Source organism: Hydractinia symbiolongicarpus, chromosome 13, assembly GCF_029227915.1.
Source record: "Hydractinia symbiolongicarpus strain clone_291-10 chromosome 13, HSymV2.1, whole genome shotgun sequence".
NCBI lineage: Eukaryota > Metazoa > Cnidaria > Hydrozoa > Anthoathecata > Hydractiniidae > Hydractinia > Hydractinia symbiolongicarpus.
In genome coordinates, this window is record NC_079887.1 from 9,883,410 (window position 1) to 9,902,732 (window position 19,323).

Genomic DNA, 19,323 nt, shown 5'->3' on the forward strand with positions numbered 1-19,323 from the left:
AACATTTGGCTATTATTCTTTTACATGCTAATGCAAAACATGACTGATGTAAACAGAAGATATTTTTGTTGCAAAATTTGAGTCAGTTTTTATATGACGCAGATATAAACAACAATGTAAGATACCTAGGAAAAACATGTGACAGCACCATCATCGCTTAAATACATCTTGATAATTTACCCTTTATTTATAAGGTTGTTGTTTTACACCTTCACTGAATTGTGTATTACTTCGTTCTTTACTCAAATTACCTGATTAACCAAAAGTTGATCTCTATATTCCTGATATCTTTTTAACTAAAAATTCTAACATTCTCAAATTTTCTTCCCTACTTTTTTCTTACAGTTTCAGCTGTGAACTAGCTGACTGTATAAGGAAAAAGAAGAACTGCAATAGACATAAAGAAATAAGAAACAAAGGATGAAATAAATAAAAGCTGAAGATAAAAACTTTTGACATTGAAAACCTAAAGTTTACAAATCCTGACTATTTCCTGACATTTTATAAAAAGATTCAATTTCCTGAATTTTTGCCTATATTTTAAAAATTCCTGACAGAGATTTATACTTTCACATCATAATAGTTAGAATTTCAAAACAAAAACGACGCCATTCACGTTGTTGCTAGAAAAAAGCACTCAATCGTTCCAGATCTACAAATGCAAAATCGCAAAAGCGTTTTTGTGATTTTGCATTTGTAAATCTAAAGTCACGGCGCTGATTGGACGCAAAGGCTACCGTATGGAGGCAGGCACTAAATTAAGATTCTGACTTTCCAGGTAATAATATTAGTCAAAAACAACAACAAATAATTTGTATGGTTAATCACACTTCAAATAAATAGTTGCGCATATGTATAATTAAGAAACGTCCAGATTGAAAATATACTTTATATGTGTCTTAAAAAAATCATTATGTCGATACAGGCATCTGCCACCCTCGTTCCCAAGGTTTTTTGACTTCTTGGATGAGAGATGTCGTCTTCTCAAATCAAAAAGACAAAAGAACAGGGGACGAGGGTGGGGCATCTGCCAGAATCTTTGGTTGGATTTTCCTGACTCTTTCTCGAGATTTACAACCAATCGTGCTATAATGCGAGTTGAGATTGGTCGTATTAGTTATGATAAAGTTTTCCTGATTTCTCAAAAATTTTAGAAATTTAGCCTGACTTTTTCCTCATCTGGCAGACACAATTAATGTTTTACAAGTTCAGTAACAACGCTAAGCTTATATATTTAAGCTTGTCACGTGACACATTGTGAAATACAATATTATTAAATGATTTTTACCTATAAAATTTTCAATAAATAAATTAAACTTTAAAGCATTATGAGCAAATCGAATAGCGATTAAGTTTCCAATGTGTTTTAATATTTTTCTTGTATTAAATTTAACTTTCTGTTACAAAGAGATACGGAACCAGAAAGCTTCAGTTTACCTAGGAGCAGTTACTGCATCTCCCCTATTGTGATTGGTAAAAACTAAAAACATTCATAAACATTCTCCATAAAAGCGGAAACGTTAGAATTTAAAACTTCATATTCAAACTACATAAAACCAACAATAAAATAGAATTCGCTTTATATCCCCAAATTCACCAAAAATGATTTACCCCAACTAGAAATCTACAAAACTACAAATAAAATTCAATAACCCATCTTACAATTGTACAAACATCGCGTAACACTTGAAATTCTTATTCCTTGTCAAATTTCGGGTGAAATAACGTGTAACGTATATAATGAAATAACGAGGAGATACAAAACAAGCTTTCATTCTTGACTTTAATGACTTACACTAAAAAACGATTTAGGCGGTATGGTTATTCAACATTGAAATTTTAAACCCATGACACTTCGTCTGCCTGACTCTGGTTACTTTGTTTCTGCGCTAATAACTGTTAATGGTGAATAGCATTTTGAATTGACATTAAATTCCAGGTTGAGCAAGTCTAATAGTACTAATAGCCTTGTGGACTTTTAAAATTTGAAGAAGTTTTAGAGGTGAAAATGTTAAGGTATTTTATTTACTGTCGGCTTATAAAGAGAAATGCGCACATTGTTTATACTAAATAAATGTTTTGTAAAGTTGACGTTATGCCTTATTGAAAAATTGCGATGCTTACAGCGATGCTAATAAAAAGAGTATATACCAAAAGTATCATACTTAACTACCAAATATTGTAAATAGTTGAGCTGTCATATGGACATTTACACACAAACACTTGAGTGCATATAGTTATATTTTTGTATTCATATATTAGTACGTGTTTAAATTGTTTGGTTCTCCTGAGTCTGTCATAAGTTTTGTTTTCATTTCCACATCATCTGATTTCGCCGGAGATGCAGCCTTTACGCCCCCACCCCTACAAAAAATGTTTTATTAAAAGTAAAAAAAAAAAAGTAGAACAAACTTGAAAAAATAAAATTATTTTAACTATAATAGAAAATTTTTCTGTTACTCACTTCCTGCCAATTGCAAGCACTCCATACAGTGCGGCTAAAACTAAGATGGCGCCACTGCCAATGAAAGTAGATAATTCGTTACATAGAAGGAATGGTGGAATTCCTCCTCTAAAAAAAGATTTTGTAAACAAACATACAAATAAAAAACAAGTAAATAAGCAAACAAGCAAAAAAGTATTCACAACAAACAAAAAACAAATCTTACACACAAAAAACAAACAAACAAACCTTTAGAGCAAACCCTGCAAACAACAAGCCAATAAGTAAATAAACAAAGTTATACTCACACCAAATAAAATGTTGCTCTTAACCAAAATTTAAAATATTTTTCCACCCAATCACTAATTTTGATAAGGATGTCAAATTTTGAACAAAGAAATGGAGTTTCTAATGGTAGGATGATTAATCCAACGCATCTAAAAAGGAACATGACTCTGTTTGTTAAAATTGTTACGAAAATATTTAACTTGACATTTTTTGAATGTTCACATCCTTTTCTATGTTTGTGACCATATCTAAGGTATGACTTACAAATCAAAAAGTGTACACTAAACATATAAATGACATTGAGATTTTACCCCCTATTTATGGCAGGGTTGAAAAGATAAATAAAAAAAAATGCAAGTATCAGTAATCCCTGAAATCACTTACACCTGCGCCCCCATGAATTGTGTGGAAAACAAAATTTTTTTTTAGGTGTGAAATAGCTAAAATTTGTGGGATTTAACTTCCTTTATTCCTAACAATAAAAGTTGTATAAGTTGTTTTAAGTTTATCAGAAAATGTTTATAAAGAATAAGTTAAAAAACCAATTTGATTTTAGACTTAGCATTATAGCCAGAAGTTCCTGAATATGAAATCCCTGTTTCATAACAGCAAATATTAACATAGTTATTAACGTTTGTTTCAGGAACAATAAATTGATAAAAAACTAACAAGTGCAGAATTTTGAAATTGATAAAAAATGCTCTAAACTCCTTTTTTATAAGTTATGTATTTTGCTTTGATAATGATGTTTTAGGAACTTTCTGAGCAATTTTGCATATTTTTTTATTTCCAGGACACAAAATTGATAAAAATATAACACTCTAAAGCTACAAAATTGTTAGGTTTTATCAGCTTGTGACCCCAAAAATAAAAGAGACAGATAACTATTTTTTTGTAATTATTTTATAGCATAAATGTAATATTTCTTAACAAATCTGAATCAGGATATTTTTCTTTGCAAATACTCCACTTCTAGGTATTTTTTTTTATCAAATCCTGTCCATTTCATGTATACATAGTAAAAAAGTCCAGAAGCATTTTAACATAGTAAACATAGTATGGTAAACACACATAGTAAACATTGTCAACCATATAGGCAGTAACCATTTATATACTCAATACTCAATAAGTCTAACATAACAGTCTAAAACACTTAAAAAGGCAATAATAAAGTAGAGTTTGGTTATGTAAATTTTTTAAGATTTTATCATTTTATTACCCCTAAAATTGTTTTTAGGCATTATTAAATAAGACTTGATATGATTTTAATGTTCTTTACAAAATACAGGGCATTTATCTAATTGAAAATATGACAATTCATTATTTCATTATGACATTTTCGTTTGTTAAAAATTTATCAGCATATTGTTCAAATGCTAAATTTGTGTCCAAAAATTTTTTTTTAATAAACATACCATTAAAGAGTGCTTTAAATAGAATAAGGAGATTGATAACACAAGGAAAACCAAAGAAATGATAAATTACTAACAATGTTACTTTTTATCAAAATCATGTCCTGCAACAGTTTTTTTGGTATTTTGACCAACTTAGCATTTAAAGAAGAAGCATACGCAGCATCCCTGAAAATTTTAGCAACCTAGGCGGACTTATAAACAAATTATGAGGAAATTTTGCTTTTTTGCAATGTCCAAATCAGTGTCTGATATTTATGAACTTGTCCATATATGTGATTGGTGTTAACTTACATTTGCACGATTCCAGCAATTAAACAACTTGATGTAATTGTTATCAAAACAAATAAACCAGTGGATACTGAACCTGTATATAAAACATATTGTATAGAAACAGGATTGTATAGAAACAAAATATATGGAATCAACATGTTTACATTTGCATTGTAAAGTTCTAGTTGTTCCAGATTGCCTTATGTTCAAATAAATGATATTATATATATAGTTTACATGCAGAGTCATCACACAAGTAATGCAGTGCAAAGATATTAGAAAAAATTAAGGAAGGCGAATTCAGGACAACCTAAAAAATATCATACATCTTCAGTTTTTAATTTGTCTCAATAAATTATATCAGTGTTTTGCACATGTGTAAAGGTTGAGAAAAAGGGCAAGAGGGTCTAAAGCTTTATAGCCGATGGTTGTAGCCAAACGTATATCCTGCAAACAAGTAGTCAAAGAGTTAATATCATATAGTGCTGAAAAATCGATTTCAATATATATCACTCCTTATTAAGATAGAAGAGGAAAAGTGTTTTTCTACTAGAAGGGACATGGTAGGCTATGAAAAAAATATGAATAAAGCAATGTGTAATTTATAGCATCACACATTGCTTCCTTGTCTATGTAATAGCCCAACTATTTTAATAAGCTATGATTGGACGGATATGGAGACAGATTTCAATAGCATTCAAAGCAAAACAAAAAATGGTATCAAGATTTTTTGGGGGCACTTCATTGACACACATGACTTCTTTCTGTTTTTTGTTGACACACTGACCCAGATTAAGTGAAGGAGATGAAGAGCGACTCCATGTAACGGACAATACTAATTGGAGAAATCAGTCTCACTTTAGAGGAAATTTTTCTTTTGCAATAAACTTTAGGATAATGTGTTTTAGGCTGTATAATGTTTTTGATTAGGTTTTTTAATAGACCACACTTTTAACCATTTACATATTACATGTCTTATTATTCATGGAATCGCTCTGAACATGGGTTTGACGGTTTTATTATTTTAAAAGATATTGGTTATTCCTAATGTTATGGCCTTTGGTTAACACTTCACGTCTTTGGATAATGGGTCTAATTTCGTCTATAATTGGCTTTAACAGCATCATGCGTTTGTAAGAACAGCTAGGTTTATTATATAATTGGCTCGAGCCATTTTTGCTATTGACTTTGAGATATAGTGCTCCTCTATATATATTTGTAACCTAAGTACCAAATAAAGTTATGCTATAATATAATAACCAATATATAGCTTACATAGCGCTGCAACTGCTCCCCATACTCGAATCAAAAATCTGAAAATCCTAGGAGCTTCTTCTGATTTCTTTTCGCCTTCCTGAGATTTCGCCATTTTAAAATTGCTAATTAAAACAAAAATTAGTACATTACCAGATACTATCAAACACACTAGTTATGTTAGCTTGCTACTGAAAATTTCCTTTCAACTAATTGCTGATGATTTACATAACAAAATCATGGAAGATGATTTGTTTTTGTTTTGATCTTTTCTTCTACATCTGTTCAAGTAGCCTCGTATCAATATTTACCGTCATGAAATACATACAGAATAAACTCCAGACCACAGACCCCGATGGATATTTATTTTTGCACAAATTTTATTTCTCTTGAAAAATATTTTATCACTTTCTGTTGTTGTTGTTTTTTTTACTTTTTATTTATAAAAAAGGAAACAATTTTATTTATAAAAAAGGAAACGGAAAACTGTATGACTTGACAAACGTGAAGCGTGTATGAGTTCTACCCGGTTTGCCAATCCAGCATCGAAAAGGACCGAGAAAATGACGTCAATGTTCACGTCGGGAGAGGAAGAAAGAACAAGCGAAAACGTTTTTTTCTATGTTTTTATATCAATTACGATTTGATAAATTTGCTTTGTATTCATATTCGAATTATTTTGACACTTTACCGTTGCGGGGCAACATTTCATTTTGCATTATGGAATATGAACACGTTTAAAAAGCAAGGTGTTTTTCAAAGAGAATAGTTTTTGTCTTGTTTTGTAGAAAGAAATGGACATTAGCTAGCCAGCCAGCTAGCTAGATATATGTAGCTAGCTAAGTATTATACATGCTATAGTTGATTATTTAAGTCAGAGAAGGTATTAACTTCCGTTTCTTTTTTAGAAATTCAAATATATCAGCTAGCTATACAGAGCTTTTACTGGTTTGTGTTAACCCTGTCTCTGGTGTCTGGTTCCACGATATGAAATCACCTATCATTCTTCCTGTTCATATTGCTTATGGAGCATTGGCCCTTTTTATTGCAATTTTAAACAATGTTTTCCTGTTGTTTTATGTGACAACTTTTGTTAAAGTATATCATATTGATAGTGTATCATTTTATGTTGGTGAAACTATTTTTTTAATATGGAATTCAGTAAATGACCCTATATTTGGGTGGCTAAGTGATCGTGATGCATTAAAAAATGATAACCAAGGCATATGTAATCATGTTGATGCCGTCCTTCGACGTATTGATGCTTTGTCAAAATTTGGACCTTTGTTTGCGCTATCCTTTCTACTGTTCTGGTTTAAATTTTTACCAGTGGGTATTCAATTTTCCATTGCCTTATGTCTGTATGATAGTTTTTTGACAATGGTTGATCTCCATCATCAGGCTTTGTTGGCTGATTTATCAATCAAAGCAGAAGATCGTGTAAAATTAAATTATTCTTGTTCTCTGCTCAGTGCTGCTGGTTCTCTATCGGTATTTGTGTCGTTTGCACTATGGGATGCTGAAGATATGTTTAAGTTTCAATTACTTTGTATATTTCTTGCAAGCTTTGTTTGTATTGGCTTTTGGATTTGCTGTGACTCAATGAAATCATTTTATCAGCAAAATATGTCAAAAAAAGATTCATACAACAACCATAAACAGGTTAATGGTAGTGTTTCTTTGATTAAAAACTATACATATCAAATTCTACGACACAAAAACTTTTTGATATTTTCATGCATGAATCTTGTGCAAGTGTTTCACTGTCATTTTAACAGTAACTTTTTTCCACTTTTTATTCAATATTTATTGGGACATACACTCAGTCCTTCTGCTGGAGCAATTTTGATTGGTTTATCATTCCTTGTGCCACACTTGAACAATTTGTATTTTCTGCAATTATGTAGCAAACATGGCACATATCTAATCATCAAAACCTTGTTTTTTATCAAGCTAATTTTACCAATATTGATGTGGATGTTTGGTATGAATTATTGGTACATATTATGTGTATTCATTCTAAGTAACAGAGTGTTTACTGAAGGTACATGTAAGTTGCTGAATTTGGTCATATCAGATTTAGTTGATGAAGATTTTGTGAAGTTTAAAAGGAAATCACCTGTGTCTGCTTTGGTGTTTGGGACATCAGCATTACTTTCGAAACCGGGACAGACATTTGCTCCATTGATTGGCTCTTACTTGTTTTATGTAAAAAGTAATAAATCATTCTTCTTCAGTGATGGAACAGTTACAGCATTAAATTCAGAACACAACTTTCAAAACAGTGAATCAGAGTTGTTAAAGGACGCATGTTTTAGTATACTTGTTCTTGTTCCAATTGGATGTGCAATTTTACAATTGTTTATATGGAATTTTTATTCACTAAAGGGAAAATATTTAAACCAAATTAAAAATGACCGTTTAAATCAAGAGTACAATTACTCAAGTTTAGACATTGTGTAGGATGTTGATTTTTTTTGCACTTGCAAGACTAAAATAAGTTGTTGTGTATATATATACAAACATTTTTGTAAGCATGTTGTTTTGTTTTAAATACAGCTGGAATCTGAAACTACTTATTCTAAGCACAAGCTATAAGGCTAAAATGTGTATGCCTAATTTTTTTCTATCTTTAACCTTCATTAAATGATATGCTTGTAAAAATATATATAAAGATACATATAGCCTGATACAATTATATATTTATTTTATATATAATATTACATATATTTAGCTTAGGTATATAATAATATTAGTCTTAAATATTTTCAACTTCTTTAGATAGATGTTTTTATGAAAGTTCATAGTCTATAGTTTTCATAGTTTTCCCTTCTCGAAGATCATGCCAAAATCGTTTGATTTAGCATATGAAATATACAAATTCTAAAAAGAAATACAAAAGAAAAAATACAAAGGAAATACAAAGGAAAAAGAATTGTTGAACTTATTTTGACAATTTAGGACTCTATGTTTGCAAAATAACGCTTTTTCTTGTAATCAACCTTCTTTTTAGGCCTCGCAAAAATACGTTCTCAAAAATTTCTTTTTTAAAAAATTCTTTTCTGAAGGTCTTGTTTTTCTTTTAACTAACAAAAATAATTATCAACATACCAGAAAAATCTGTTAAAAGACCCATTTGTGAAAGCTAAATACCCTTGCAATTAATTTTTTTTAATTTATATGGTAGTTGAAGGAGATGATGCAGGCATTGATCTTCTAAATTTATTTTCCTAATATTTAAAAAATTATTTTAAACCTTATAATGAACAATGTATTTTGGTCCATATAAAGTACTATTTTTATTATCTTATAAACACTTTTTCTGTTGTTACTTTATTACCAGCAACTGTTTAAAAGTATAACAAGGAAAACAACATTACCTTATCCCAGGAAGATACCTTATTCCAGGAGATTTTTAACGCCCTGGATATTTACATCACACTTAAATAATACGGATTTAATTACCACAATTTTCTAAAATTAGGAAATTTTTGTGGTTGCAGTTGCGTAAATGATTAGAATTTGGCAATGTGCTGACACAACCCTGCAGCTCTGTGAATTAGGCATTGCCGACCTGAAAGCTAAGCTATGCTATTGATTCAAGAACAGCTTTTTTATGCTTCCCTATGTTTCAAGGTCGGCATGCCGACTAAACCACTTTACTCCATTTTAATCTCTTGTGTAGAATATGCATCTTATAAGTTATTTCAGATTTTTCCGTTTGAAAACAAGTCAAAGTTGTCCATGAATAGGAAGAATAATATGTCTGCAAAAGATATTAGTTGAGGTAAATGTTTAATTTAAATCCCCAGGAGAATATATAACGTGCCGAACCCTGAAGTGCTTCTAAATCTGCTTAGCCGACTTCATTTTCGTTGTAGGTCAGCAAGGTTTTGCCAGCCTTCAGCACTTTCATGCCTACTTTCAGTACTGTGGATTCACAGGGCTGACCCGATAGTGACAACAGCCCACATTAAATTGAAAATAAAAGACTTAGTTAAGAATGTCATTGAAGACTTTAAAAAACAGGTTTTTAATCCATGGATTTTTTTACCTCCAACATTAAAGTTAATAGAAAAGTTTAATTGTGAAATTTTTCTTTTTTAATTTTAACTCTATAATTAGTAGTAAAAATTGATAGGTTTGATATTTTTCGCAAACGTATAAATGTAAACAACTCAGTCAGACAAATCAAAAATGTTTATAGTTCTTTCTCAATTGGCTGTTAACAGGTGTTAATGATTGCCGTAAAAAGCCAAATTGGAGATTTCTAACTGCATATTCTCCCTCCATGTCTAGAATACGAATCTAGAGATTTAAGGTTGATTTGTAATTAGGAGTACTAGTATGTTAATTGTAATTTTCAGCGTCTTTCCTACATATAAAAAACATGTGAGAAACTAAAACTATTTTTTATTCTATTCCAGTGTTACTTTTCCCATATTGTTTTGTATATTTTAGTACAATTATTCCAAGATGCCGATGTTGAAGATTAAAACAAATCTTGATGCATCAAAATTTGATGAAGCCTTTTTAAAAGAAATGACAACAACAATGGCTGGCTTGGTTGGAAAACCAGAGCAGGTGATCAGTTTTCAGATGAATTTATTATCATGTTTATACAAGTATAAAGTGACCTTAAAACTAAATAGAAACTATTGCATTGTGTTGTGTTAGTGAAAACAGTTTTGGTAATTGTGACTAAAATTGAATTCAAGTAGAAATTGAAGAAAGAGGGTAAATATGAAAGTAAATACGCCAAAAAGGGTTATCCAAATAAAAGCATTACATTTAAATACAGAGGAAGGGGTATGATTATATCGATGTATATAATAATATGGGGATATTATTATATTTGGAGTTAAGGTGAAAATAGTAAAATTAAATCCCAATAAAGTTAAAGATTAGGTATTGTGCTATAATCCTTCTTAGAAGCATGGTTTAATTAATGATCCAACTTGATCAATGTTTAAACTGCCTCAGCTCATAATTGATTGTTATAAATGCTTGGAAAAATAGAAATAATTTTTGCTACTAAGTTGTAATAGGGGTTGACCCAGACAAAATTCGGATAAAGATGTCTACTTTAACATACTTAAAATCCGCAAAATTCACTTTTGGGTAAAAAAGGTTATGCATATTTTTGTTTACACACATTCATTTTGTTTTTTTTTGTAAAATTAGTTGAAATTCGCTGGGTCTAGTAACTTAAATTGGTCATAGCTCTTTCAAAAATTGTTTAAATGTTATGAAATCTTAAAGGAAGCCTCTCCATTATACTCTCATTTAGAAAGTATAATAAAAAAAATAAGTATATCTTTTTAGTTTTAAACTCATTTTCATCAGCTCTGTTACCATGCAAAGTTTCAGCCTTATAACATTTAACAATCTTGAAATGACAGTTTTACTGATTTTTGATTTTTTGATAGGTAAGATAATTTATTTTTTTGATTTTTGTAAATTTAAAAAAAATGCTAACATCAGCAATTATTACGTATTCTTTTGACATGTACCTGTTTGAAATGTAATCAAAAACAAACATTACTAATTAATAACGTTCATGTCTTCTTCAGATATCTAAAAATATCTGTTACCATGCAAAGTTTCAGCCTTATAACATTTAACAATCTTGAAATGACAGTTTTACTGATTTTTGATTTTTTGATAGGTAAGATAATTTATTTTTTTGATTTTTGTAAATTTTAAAAAAATGCTAACATCAGCAATTATTACGTATTCTTTTGACATGTACCTGTTTGAAATGTAATCAAAAACAAACATTACTAATTAATAACGTTCATGTCTTCTTCAGATATCTAAAAATATATTATTGTAATGGTGAAATCAAATGGTATATTTGCAATTATGCTGATGTCAGTAAGTTTTTTGCTCAGTTTTTGCAAAAAAAAATTTTTAGAAAAAACATTATTTAACCAATATTTATACAAAGTTTCATAACAATTGGCCAATGATTTAAAAAGGTATTGCAAATCAAAGGTACTATACCCAGCAAAACGATAAAAAATAGGGGGGTCAACAAAAATATTCACAACTTTTTTTGCCCAAAACGGAATTTTGCGGATTTTAGTATGTTAAAGTAGAAAAATTGTGCTACCAATGGTACCAAATTCATTTTTATCCGAATTTTATCCAGATAAGCCTATTTTGGGGGCAAACTTTACCAGACTAGAAGCGTCAACATTTCGCCTGTCAAACGAAGTGTGCAAAACTATCATATTCGGCCTATACACCTAACGCAGATAAGCCTTTTCCGATGGCTTAGTGGTAAATTTCTTTCTGTTTTAAAGATGGCAAGCTAAAATATTTGAATATTATATCTTTATTCGTGGTGTTCTTTGCACGTATTAGTTTTGTGCCTTTATGAAAGAATAAGATACACAAAAATTAGCTACCTACGCAAAATTTGTATCCGCACAAAAATTTCAATTTTTTTCAAATTATAGCTTCACTATCTGCTAAAATTAGCCTCTTACTCCTTTTGTTTAAAACTTGATAACCAAAACACATTTTGTGAAATCATCTTTTGCAGAAATGATAAAACATGTTTACTTTTAACAACAGTAAAATAGCTAGTATGAAATACCTTTCTCTGTATTTTCGTCGTGTAATCAACAAAATGCTGAGTTTTTTTTATGAAAACAAAGGTTTTTTTTCAAACAAACGCACCAGAAAAGATTTTCCTGAATTTACAATTATATATTTCACAAACACTAACATATGTTATGTCAGCGATATTCTATTTTTCTTACAATAAACCCTTGCAACTTACTATCTCGTTGTCAGAACTTATTTACATCTGTTGTTTCTTGTTTGCAGTATATCGCAGTAATTGTCTCTGGGGGCAAAACAATGTCTTTCGGAGGATCGACTGAGCCATGTGCGCTGGTTTCATTCGAGTCTATCGGTGGTATTAATGAAGAAAAAAATTCAACTTACGCCACTGCGATATTTAAAGCTCTGAATGCAAAGGGACTAAAAAGTGACAGGTATGCTTCCACTATTACGTAACAAGGATAAAATTATAAGTATATATAAACCTGCACATTATCTTCCAAAGTGCTGCAAAGATGATGGTCGAGTGGGACTGAACCCACGACCTCTCGCTTGTCGGACGATTGCTTTACCGACTGCGTTATCCATCCGGTGCTATTTTCTTAGCACATAGAAAGTATGTCGCAAGAAGGACATACGCCTAGCCCCGGGGGCGTTCCGCAAGGAGGTAGTATGCTCACCTCGTTTACTGCATATGCTAGGAATCCTAAGACCTCAAAGTTCTTCAGCTAAGACTATATTTGAACCTATAAATTAATTCCAGTTCAAACAGTCTTTTCGGTAAAAATCATTATAAAAACATTTGTGATATTGTGATAGTTTTTCTACAATGGTTTTAACTGATTTTATCTTGTTTTTAGACCTGATGAGAAAAATTTAATTTTCGAAATATATTGTCTACAAAATAAATACATTATTGGTCCACTTTATGTGTTAATATAAATTAATTGCTTTTCTTTTCTTTTTTTGAGAGTTAGTAGCTGAAATGACTTATAATCTTCACCCCATGTTTAAAGTTTCTTCTGTTCATGACGCGATCACCTGTATCCATATCCATCATTCTAGTATACTTCTAAAGGGCCTGATACACTTGTACAATATCACTGAAATATAACTTATAATATCAATATAATTTCTTAAAATATGTTTAAAATAGAGTTATAATTTCTTATAATTTCTTATAATATAGCTAATAATATGTATAATTTCAACACCTGGCATGTGCGTCATAATTTTATAATTTGCTGCATGGCTACAATATTTGAATAAAATTAAACGAGTTTGATTTTAATAATATTGTTGGTGATCTGGTTTCGAATGCCGTGAGACAATAGATCTATTATCTGCTAGCGTTTTGCGGCTACGATTATATGAAATTAAATGAAGTTATAACGATATTATAAGAAATTTTAAGTACATCGTGGAAAAATTATAACTGTGTTATAGAATATATTTAATGATATTATACAAGTGTATCCTGGCCTTAATAACATTTTGGTTTTTCTGATGTGTGTGTGTGTGTGCTTCAGAACATTGAAATATCATTAGGAATTTTCTCAAGTATTCATTTTCGCGCATGAGTGTAAAGATAAATGACCAATAATATAAATAACACTAGCAGCAAATAACGATGATAAGAAATGAAAATAGTCAATTTTTCTTTTCATCTCTTCCCATCTTTTTCCTGTCGGGTTTATGCAGACAATAATTTATTTGTCGGGGAATTTCAGATTTTTTTGTCGGAGAATTAGTTTTCGTCAATGGCTGAATTAACACAAAAAATAGCAAAATTTCACCAATTTGCGAAAATATGGTTTGTTCCAACGTTTCTGGTATTAAGTACAATTACAGGTTTTGTCGTTTTTTTGGCTTCAACCAACTTCTTATTCTTCATTTTCTTGCTTCTTCAACCAATTTTTTATTCTTCATTTTCTTGCTTCTTCAACCAATTTCTTATTCCTCATTTTCTTGCTTCAACCAATTTCTTATTTTTCATTTTCTTGCTTCAACCAACTTCTTATTCTTCATTTTCTTGCTCCTTCAACCAGCTTTTTATTCTTCATTTTCTTTCTTCTTCAACCAATTTCTTATTCCTCATTTTCTTGCTTCTTCAACCAATTTCTTATTCTTCATTTTCTTGCTCCTTCAACCAGCTTTTTATTCCTCATTTTCTTTCTTCTTCAACCAACTTCTTATTCTTCATTTTCTTGCTTCTTTAACCAATTTCTTATTCTTCATTTTCTTGCTTCTTCAACCAGCTTTTTATTCTTCATTTTCTTGCTTCTTCAACCAATTTCTTATTCTTCATTTTCTTGCTTCTTCAACCAATTTCTTATTCTTCATTTTCTTGCTTCTTCAACCAATTTCTTATTCTTCATTTTCTTGCTTCTTCAACCAATTTCTTATTCTTCATTTTCTTGCTTCTTTAACCAACTTTTTATTCTTCATTTTCTTGCTTCTTCAACCAAATTCTTATTCTTCATTTTCTTGCTTCTTCAACCAACTTTTTATTCCTCATTTTCTTGCTCCTTCAACCAGCTTTTTATTCTTCATTTTCTTGCTCCTTCAACCAGCTTTTTATTCCTCATTTTCTTGCTTCAACCAAATTCTTATTCTTCATTTTCTTGCTTCTTCAACCAACTTTTTATTCCTCATTTTCTTGCTCCTTCAACCAGCTTTTTATTCTTCATTTTCTTGCTCCTTCAACCAGCTTTTTATTCTTCATTTTCTTGCTCCTTCAACCAGCTTTTTATTCTTCATTTTCTTTCTTCTTCAACCAATTTCTTATTCCTCATTTTCTTGCTTCTTCAACTAATTTCTTATTCTTCATTTTCTTGCTCCTTTAACCAGCTTTTTATTCCTCATTTTCTTTCTTCTTCAACCAACTTCTTATTCTTCATTTTCTTGCTCCTTCAACCAGCTTTTTATTCCTCATTTTCTTGCTTCAACCAAATTCTTATTCTTCATTTTCTTGCTTCTTCAACCAACTTTTTATTCCTCATTTTCTTGCTCCTTCAACCAGCTTTTTATTCTTCATTTTCTTGCTCCTTCAACCAGCTTTTTATTCCTCATTTTCTTGCTTCAACCAAATTCTTATTCTTCATTTTCTTGCTTCTTCAACCAACTTTTTATTCCTCATTTTCTTGCTCCTTCAACCAGCTTTTTATTCTTCATTTTCTTGCTCCTTCAACCAGCTTTTTATTCTTCATTTTCTTTCTTCTTCAACCAATTTCTTATTCCTCATTTTCTTGCTTCTTCAACCAATTTCTTATTCTTCATTTTCTTGCTCCTTCAACCAGCTTTTTATTCCTCATTTTCTTTCTTCTTCAACCAACTTCTTATTCTTCATTTTCTTGCTTCTTTAACCAATTTCTTATTCTTCATTTTCTTGCTTCTTCAACCAGCTTTTTATTCTTCATTTTCTTGCTCCTTCAACCAGCTTTTTATTCTTCATTTTCTTGCTCCTTCAACCAGCTTTTTATTCTTCATTTTCTTTCTTCTTCAACCAATTTCTTATTCCTCATTTTCTTGCTTCTTCAACTAATTTCTTATTCTTCATTTTCTTGCTCCTTCAACCAGCTTTTTATTCCTCATTTTCTTTCTTCTTCAACCAACTTCTTATTCTTCATTTTCTTGCTCCTTCAACCAGCTTTTTATTCCTCATTTTCTTGCTTCAACCAAATTCTTATTCTTCATTTTCTTGCTTCTTCAACCAACTTTTTATTCCTCATTTTCTTGCTCCTTCAACCAGCTTTTTATTCTTCATTTTCTTGCTCCTTCAACCAGCTTTTTATTCTTCATTTTCTTGCTTCTTCAACCAATTTCTTATTCTTCATTTTCTTGCTTCTTTAACCAACTTTTTATTCTTCATTTTCTTGCTTCTTCAACCAAATTCTTATTCTTCATTTTCTTGCTTCTTCAACCAACTTTTTATTCCTCATTTTCTTGCTCCTTCAACCAGCTTTTTATTCTTCATTTTCTTGCTCCTTCAACCAGCTTTTTATTCCTCATTTTCTTGCTTCAACCAAATTCTTATTCTTCATTTTCTTGCTTCTTCAACCAACTTTTTATTCCTCATTTTCTTGCTCCTTCAACCAGCTTTTTATTCTTCATTTTCTTGCTCCTTCAACCAGCTTTTTATTCTTCATTTTCTTGCTCCTTCAACCAGCTTTTTATTCTTCATTTTCTTTCTTCTTCAACCAATTTCTTATTCTTCGTTTTCTTGCTTCTTCAACCAATTTCTTATTCCTCATTTTCTTGCTTTTTTAACCAATTTCTTGCTTCTACGACCAATTTTATATTCTTAATTTTTTTGCTCCTTTAACCAATTTCTTATTCTTCATTTACAGGATATACATCAGCTTCGCAAACCTCCTTAGAGATAACGTGGCTTGGAATGGAAAACTGTTTTCGCAATAACTTCATCAAGTGACCTTCCTTCTTTAAACGTGGATTCTTGAAACTTATGGAGCGTTTTGAGTCTGTTTGGTTATTTTTATCTTGCTAACCAGCAATTCTTGTAGAAATTTTTATAGCTAGAGAAATATTATGCATCTTACAAAATTTAATGCGTTTTATAAAATTTATGAAACCCCCCATTGCATTTAATTTCCCGCACAATTTGATTTTCGTGGAGAAGACTTTTCTCCCAATAAGCGTTCTTAACTAGCGCATGTCAACTAACGTCTGAATTTATTAGGCACCTAAAAGTTGTCTCAAGAGGATTAATTCTTGATAAATTTTCGCTAGACGTATTTGTGTTCCAAGAAGGGTACCCAAAAATATTTTTGTCAATCTCTTGTTTCCAGGGTTTTTGTATTGAGGATCATCAAGTAGCTATAGAGGCTAACATTAAACAAAACACTCTTGAAACAGGGATAATATTTTGCGAATCCAAATAAAAGGTATTCAAAAGAAGCTGCTAGGAATAAGTCGATTTTTTAAATGATTTTTTTTTTTACTGTAATGACGTTTTCACCCAATCTAGAACATCAAAATTCCAAAATTTTCCCAGTCGTACCAAACCATGGTAGGTCCTCCTTAAAGCCACTATATTTCAACCCTCTCAATCCAATTTCTGTTGCTAGGAAAAATTAATCTCGCATGAAATAAATATTCGCCTTGAGGGCTAATTGTCAGATTATTTCCTTTCTCTGCCATATTTAAAAGAAAAATGGGTTACTATAACAACATCCCGTTATTATGTACTCATGCGTAATTTTAGTTTTTCTGACCTGGTTTTCACACAAACGAAAGTGTGCACTTCGTAATTTCCTTTCTAAGTTTGTATTTAGAAATACGCACATCTTTAACAATATGAATCAAAAATGTGAAAATGTTCCTAGAACGTTTTGAGATGTACCTAAGAGGTTTGTTTTAGGGAACACGAAAAAAGAATTTCATTTCCCTTGAAGTCAATGATGTTTACTTCTTTTATAATTCTTTCAGCAGCAGTAAGTCATTGTTTAACCAAAACATTGATTTGGAGGACATTGGGAGCACAAATAATGTAATACAATTTAAACGCACACATATTGTAGAAATTTTTAAACTTTTAATAAAGGTTTTAAATTAACTAGCAAATTTTTAACGCACTAAATATTTACGTTACACTTGAACAAGGAGAATTTAATTAACGCGAAATAATTTCAAAATCAAGGTAATTTTGTGCCTCGTTATGGGCGATGGTCCTCTAAATTGCAGTCATGAATTCTTTCTAGATACTATAAAAGATAAGAAAGTAAACGGCCATTTTTGACCCGAGGTGTTATATTCGTCCCCAGGGGATTTATGCTTTTTCGATAAAAAAGATGACTGCGAAAGACACCCTAGTAACATTGACCGGAGACGAGGGTTTCTAAACACTTTTGGATAAATTTACCTTTTATCTCGAAGAGCTGGGGACGATAATGCTTTCTCATCACCTATCACTTCAACAAAAAATTATAAAAATATTTGCATTTCGCAGCATAAACTTTCGCGGAAGGCAAGGCCTCTAAAATTGTAAAATCTGCAAATTCAATGACTTCGTCGACCATCTTTATCGCAAAACCTTGACACTTAAAATCTTTCCCATCTTCGAACCTAAGTACTTTTATATTTTTGTTAATTAAAAAAAGGCGTGTATTGGCAGTGTTCGTAGAAACCATGTCGAGTAAAAAATCGGGGTGCTTTAATTTTGAGCTGGTAAACCACACCAGTGCGCGTCTATTGAATTATACCGAATTAATATTTTATGCTCACTTTCCGAACCGCAAGTCTCCCAAGGTTAAATTGATCAATGAATATAATATTGTGTATATAGCATATACAAGGTGCACTAAAAGAGCGAAAAAGCAAAGAAGTGTGCGTGAAAGACTGAAAAAATGATGAAGGAACGACGAAAAAGTTATACTTGTCACTTCAAACTAAAAGTCGTAGATTACGCGGAACAAAAAAAATCGAATGGAAAAGCCGCTGAATATTATCACGTACACCGGCGGCGCGTTCAGGAATGGAGAAATCAAAAACATAAACTTATTGAACAAATTAATTTATTAAAAGGTGACACAAAGAGACTGTCAGGTGGTGGACGAAAGATTGATCCAAATATATTGGGACTACATGCGCTAAAGGAAAAGCTATCACCTAGCATTAGAGAGCGGCTTGCGGCAGGTGTAAAAGTTACAGCAAATGATATATACGCAGAGGGAATCACCTTTAATAACAAGGTTTCGCACCAATGGGCTGAGAAATTAATACACAAGATCAAAACCGAGATGAAATCAACAGAGCAAACTTTACTAGATATGCCTCAGCGATCAAACGCACGAAAACGAGACCACATTTTACGCGCGTTAAAAACAAAGACATACTCCATACATGATTGGTTAGATGGAAACACCAGTGAACACACGTGATCATGGAAGTTCGAAAGTTTTAAATTCGAATGCGAAAAAAGTACATTTCGAATTTTTCAAATCGTCGGCAGGCACCCACGAAAACGCATTGAATAATGCTACTCGATTTTCCATGGCAACTTTATTTTTTATAATGTAGCCTTTCACCAATTTTGTCATGTAAAAATTAATTAAAATTTAG

The 19,323-nt window shown here is 31.0% G+C and overlaps 4 protein-coding genes across 4 annotated transcripts; 3 read left to right on the forward strand and 1 right to left on the reverse strand.

Annotated features, from left to right (window-relative positions):
• Window positions 1-808: 808 nt before the first annotated feature.
• LOC130624082 (calcium channel flower-like) lies at window positions 809-5,972 on the reverse strand. Its single transcript, XM_057439650.1, has 5 exons — window positions 5,692-5,972; window positions 4,438-4,510; window positions 2,752-2,880; window positions 2,465-2,572; window positions 809-2,364 (listed from the first exon to the last, which is right to left on the reverse strand). The coding sequence occupies exons 1-5, from the start codon at window positions 5,783-5,785 to the stop codon at window positions 2,259-2,261; spliced, it is 510 nt and encodes a 169-aa protein (XP_057295633.1). The 5' UTR covers window positions 5,786-5,972; the 3' UTR covers window positions 809-2,258.
• Window positions 5,973-6,513: 541 nt separating this feature from the next.
• LOC130624078 (transmembrane protein 180-like) lies at window positions 6,514-8,987 on the forward strand. Its single transcript, XM_057439646.1, has one exon. It carries the CDS (start codon window positions 6,658-6,660, stop codon window positions 8,131-8,133), a length of 1,476 nt encoding a protein of 491 aa, XP_057295629.1. The 5' UTR covers window positions 6,514-6,657; the 3' UTR covers window positions 8,134-8,987.
• Window positions 8,988-10,131: 1,144 nt separating this feature from the next.
• LOC130624085 (macrophage migration inhibitory factor-like) lies at window positions 10,132-16,806 on the forward strand. Its single transcript, XM_057439652.1, has 3 exons — window positions 10,132-10,254; window positions 12,508-12,677; window positions 16,593-16,806. The coding sequence occupies exons 1-3, from the start codon at window positions 10,147-10,149 to the stop codon at window positions 16,660-16,662; spliced, it is 348 nt and encodes a 115-aa protein (XP_057295635.1). The 5' UTR covers window positions 10,132-10,146; the 3' UTR covers window positions 16,663-16,806.
• A 1,802-nt stretch (window positions 16,807-18,608) lies between these two features.
• LOC130623054 (uncharacterized) lies at window positions 18,609-19,142 on the forward strand. Its single transcript, XM_057438559.1, has one exon. The coding sequence runs from the start codon at window positions 18,609-18,611 to the stop codon at window positions 19,140-19,142; it is 534 nt and encodes a 177-aa protein (XP_057294542.1).
• The last annotated feature ends 181 nt before the right edge of the window (window positions 19,143-19,323 follow it).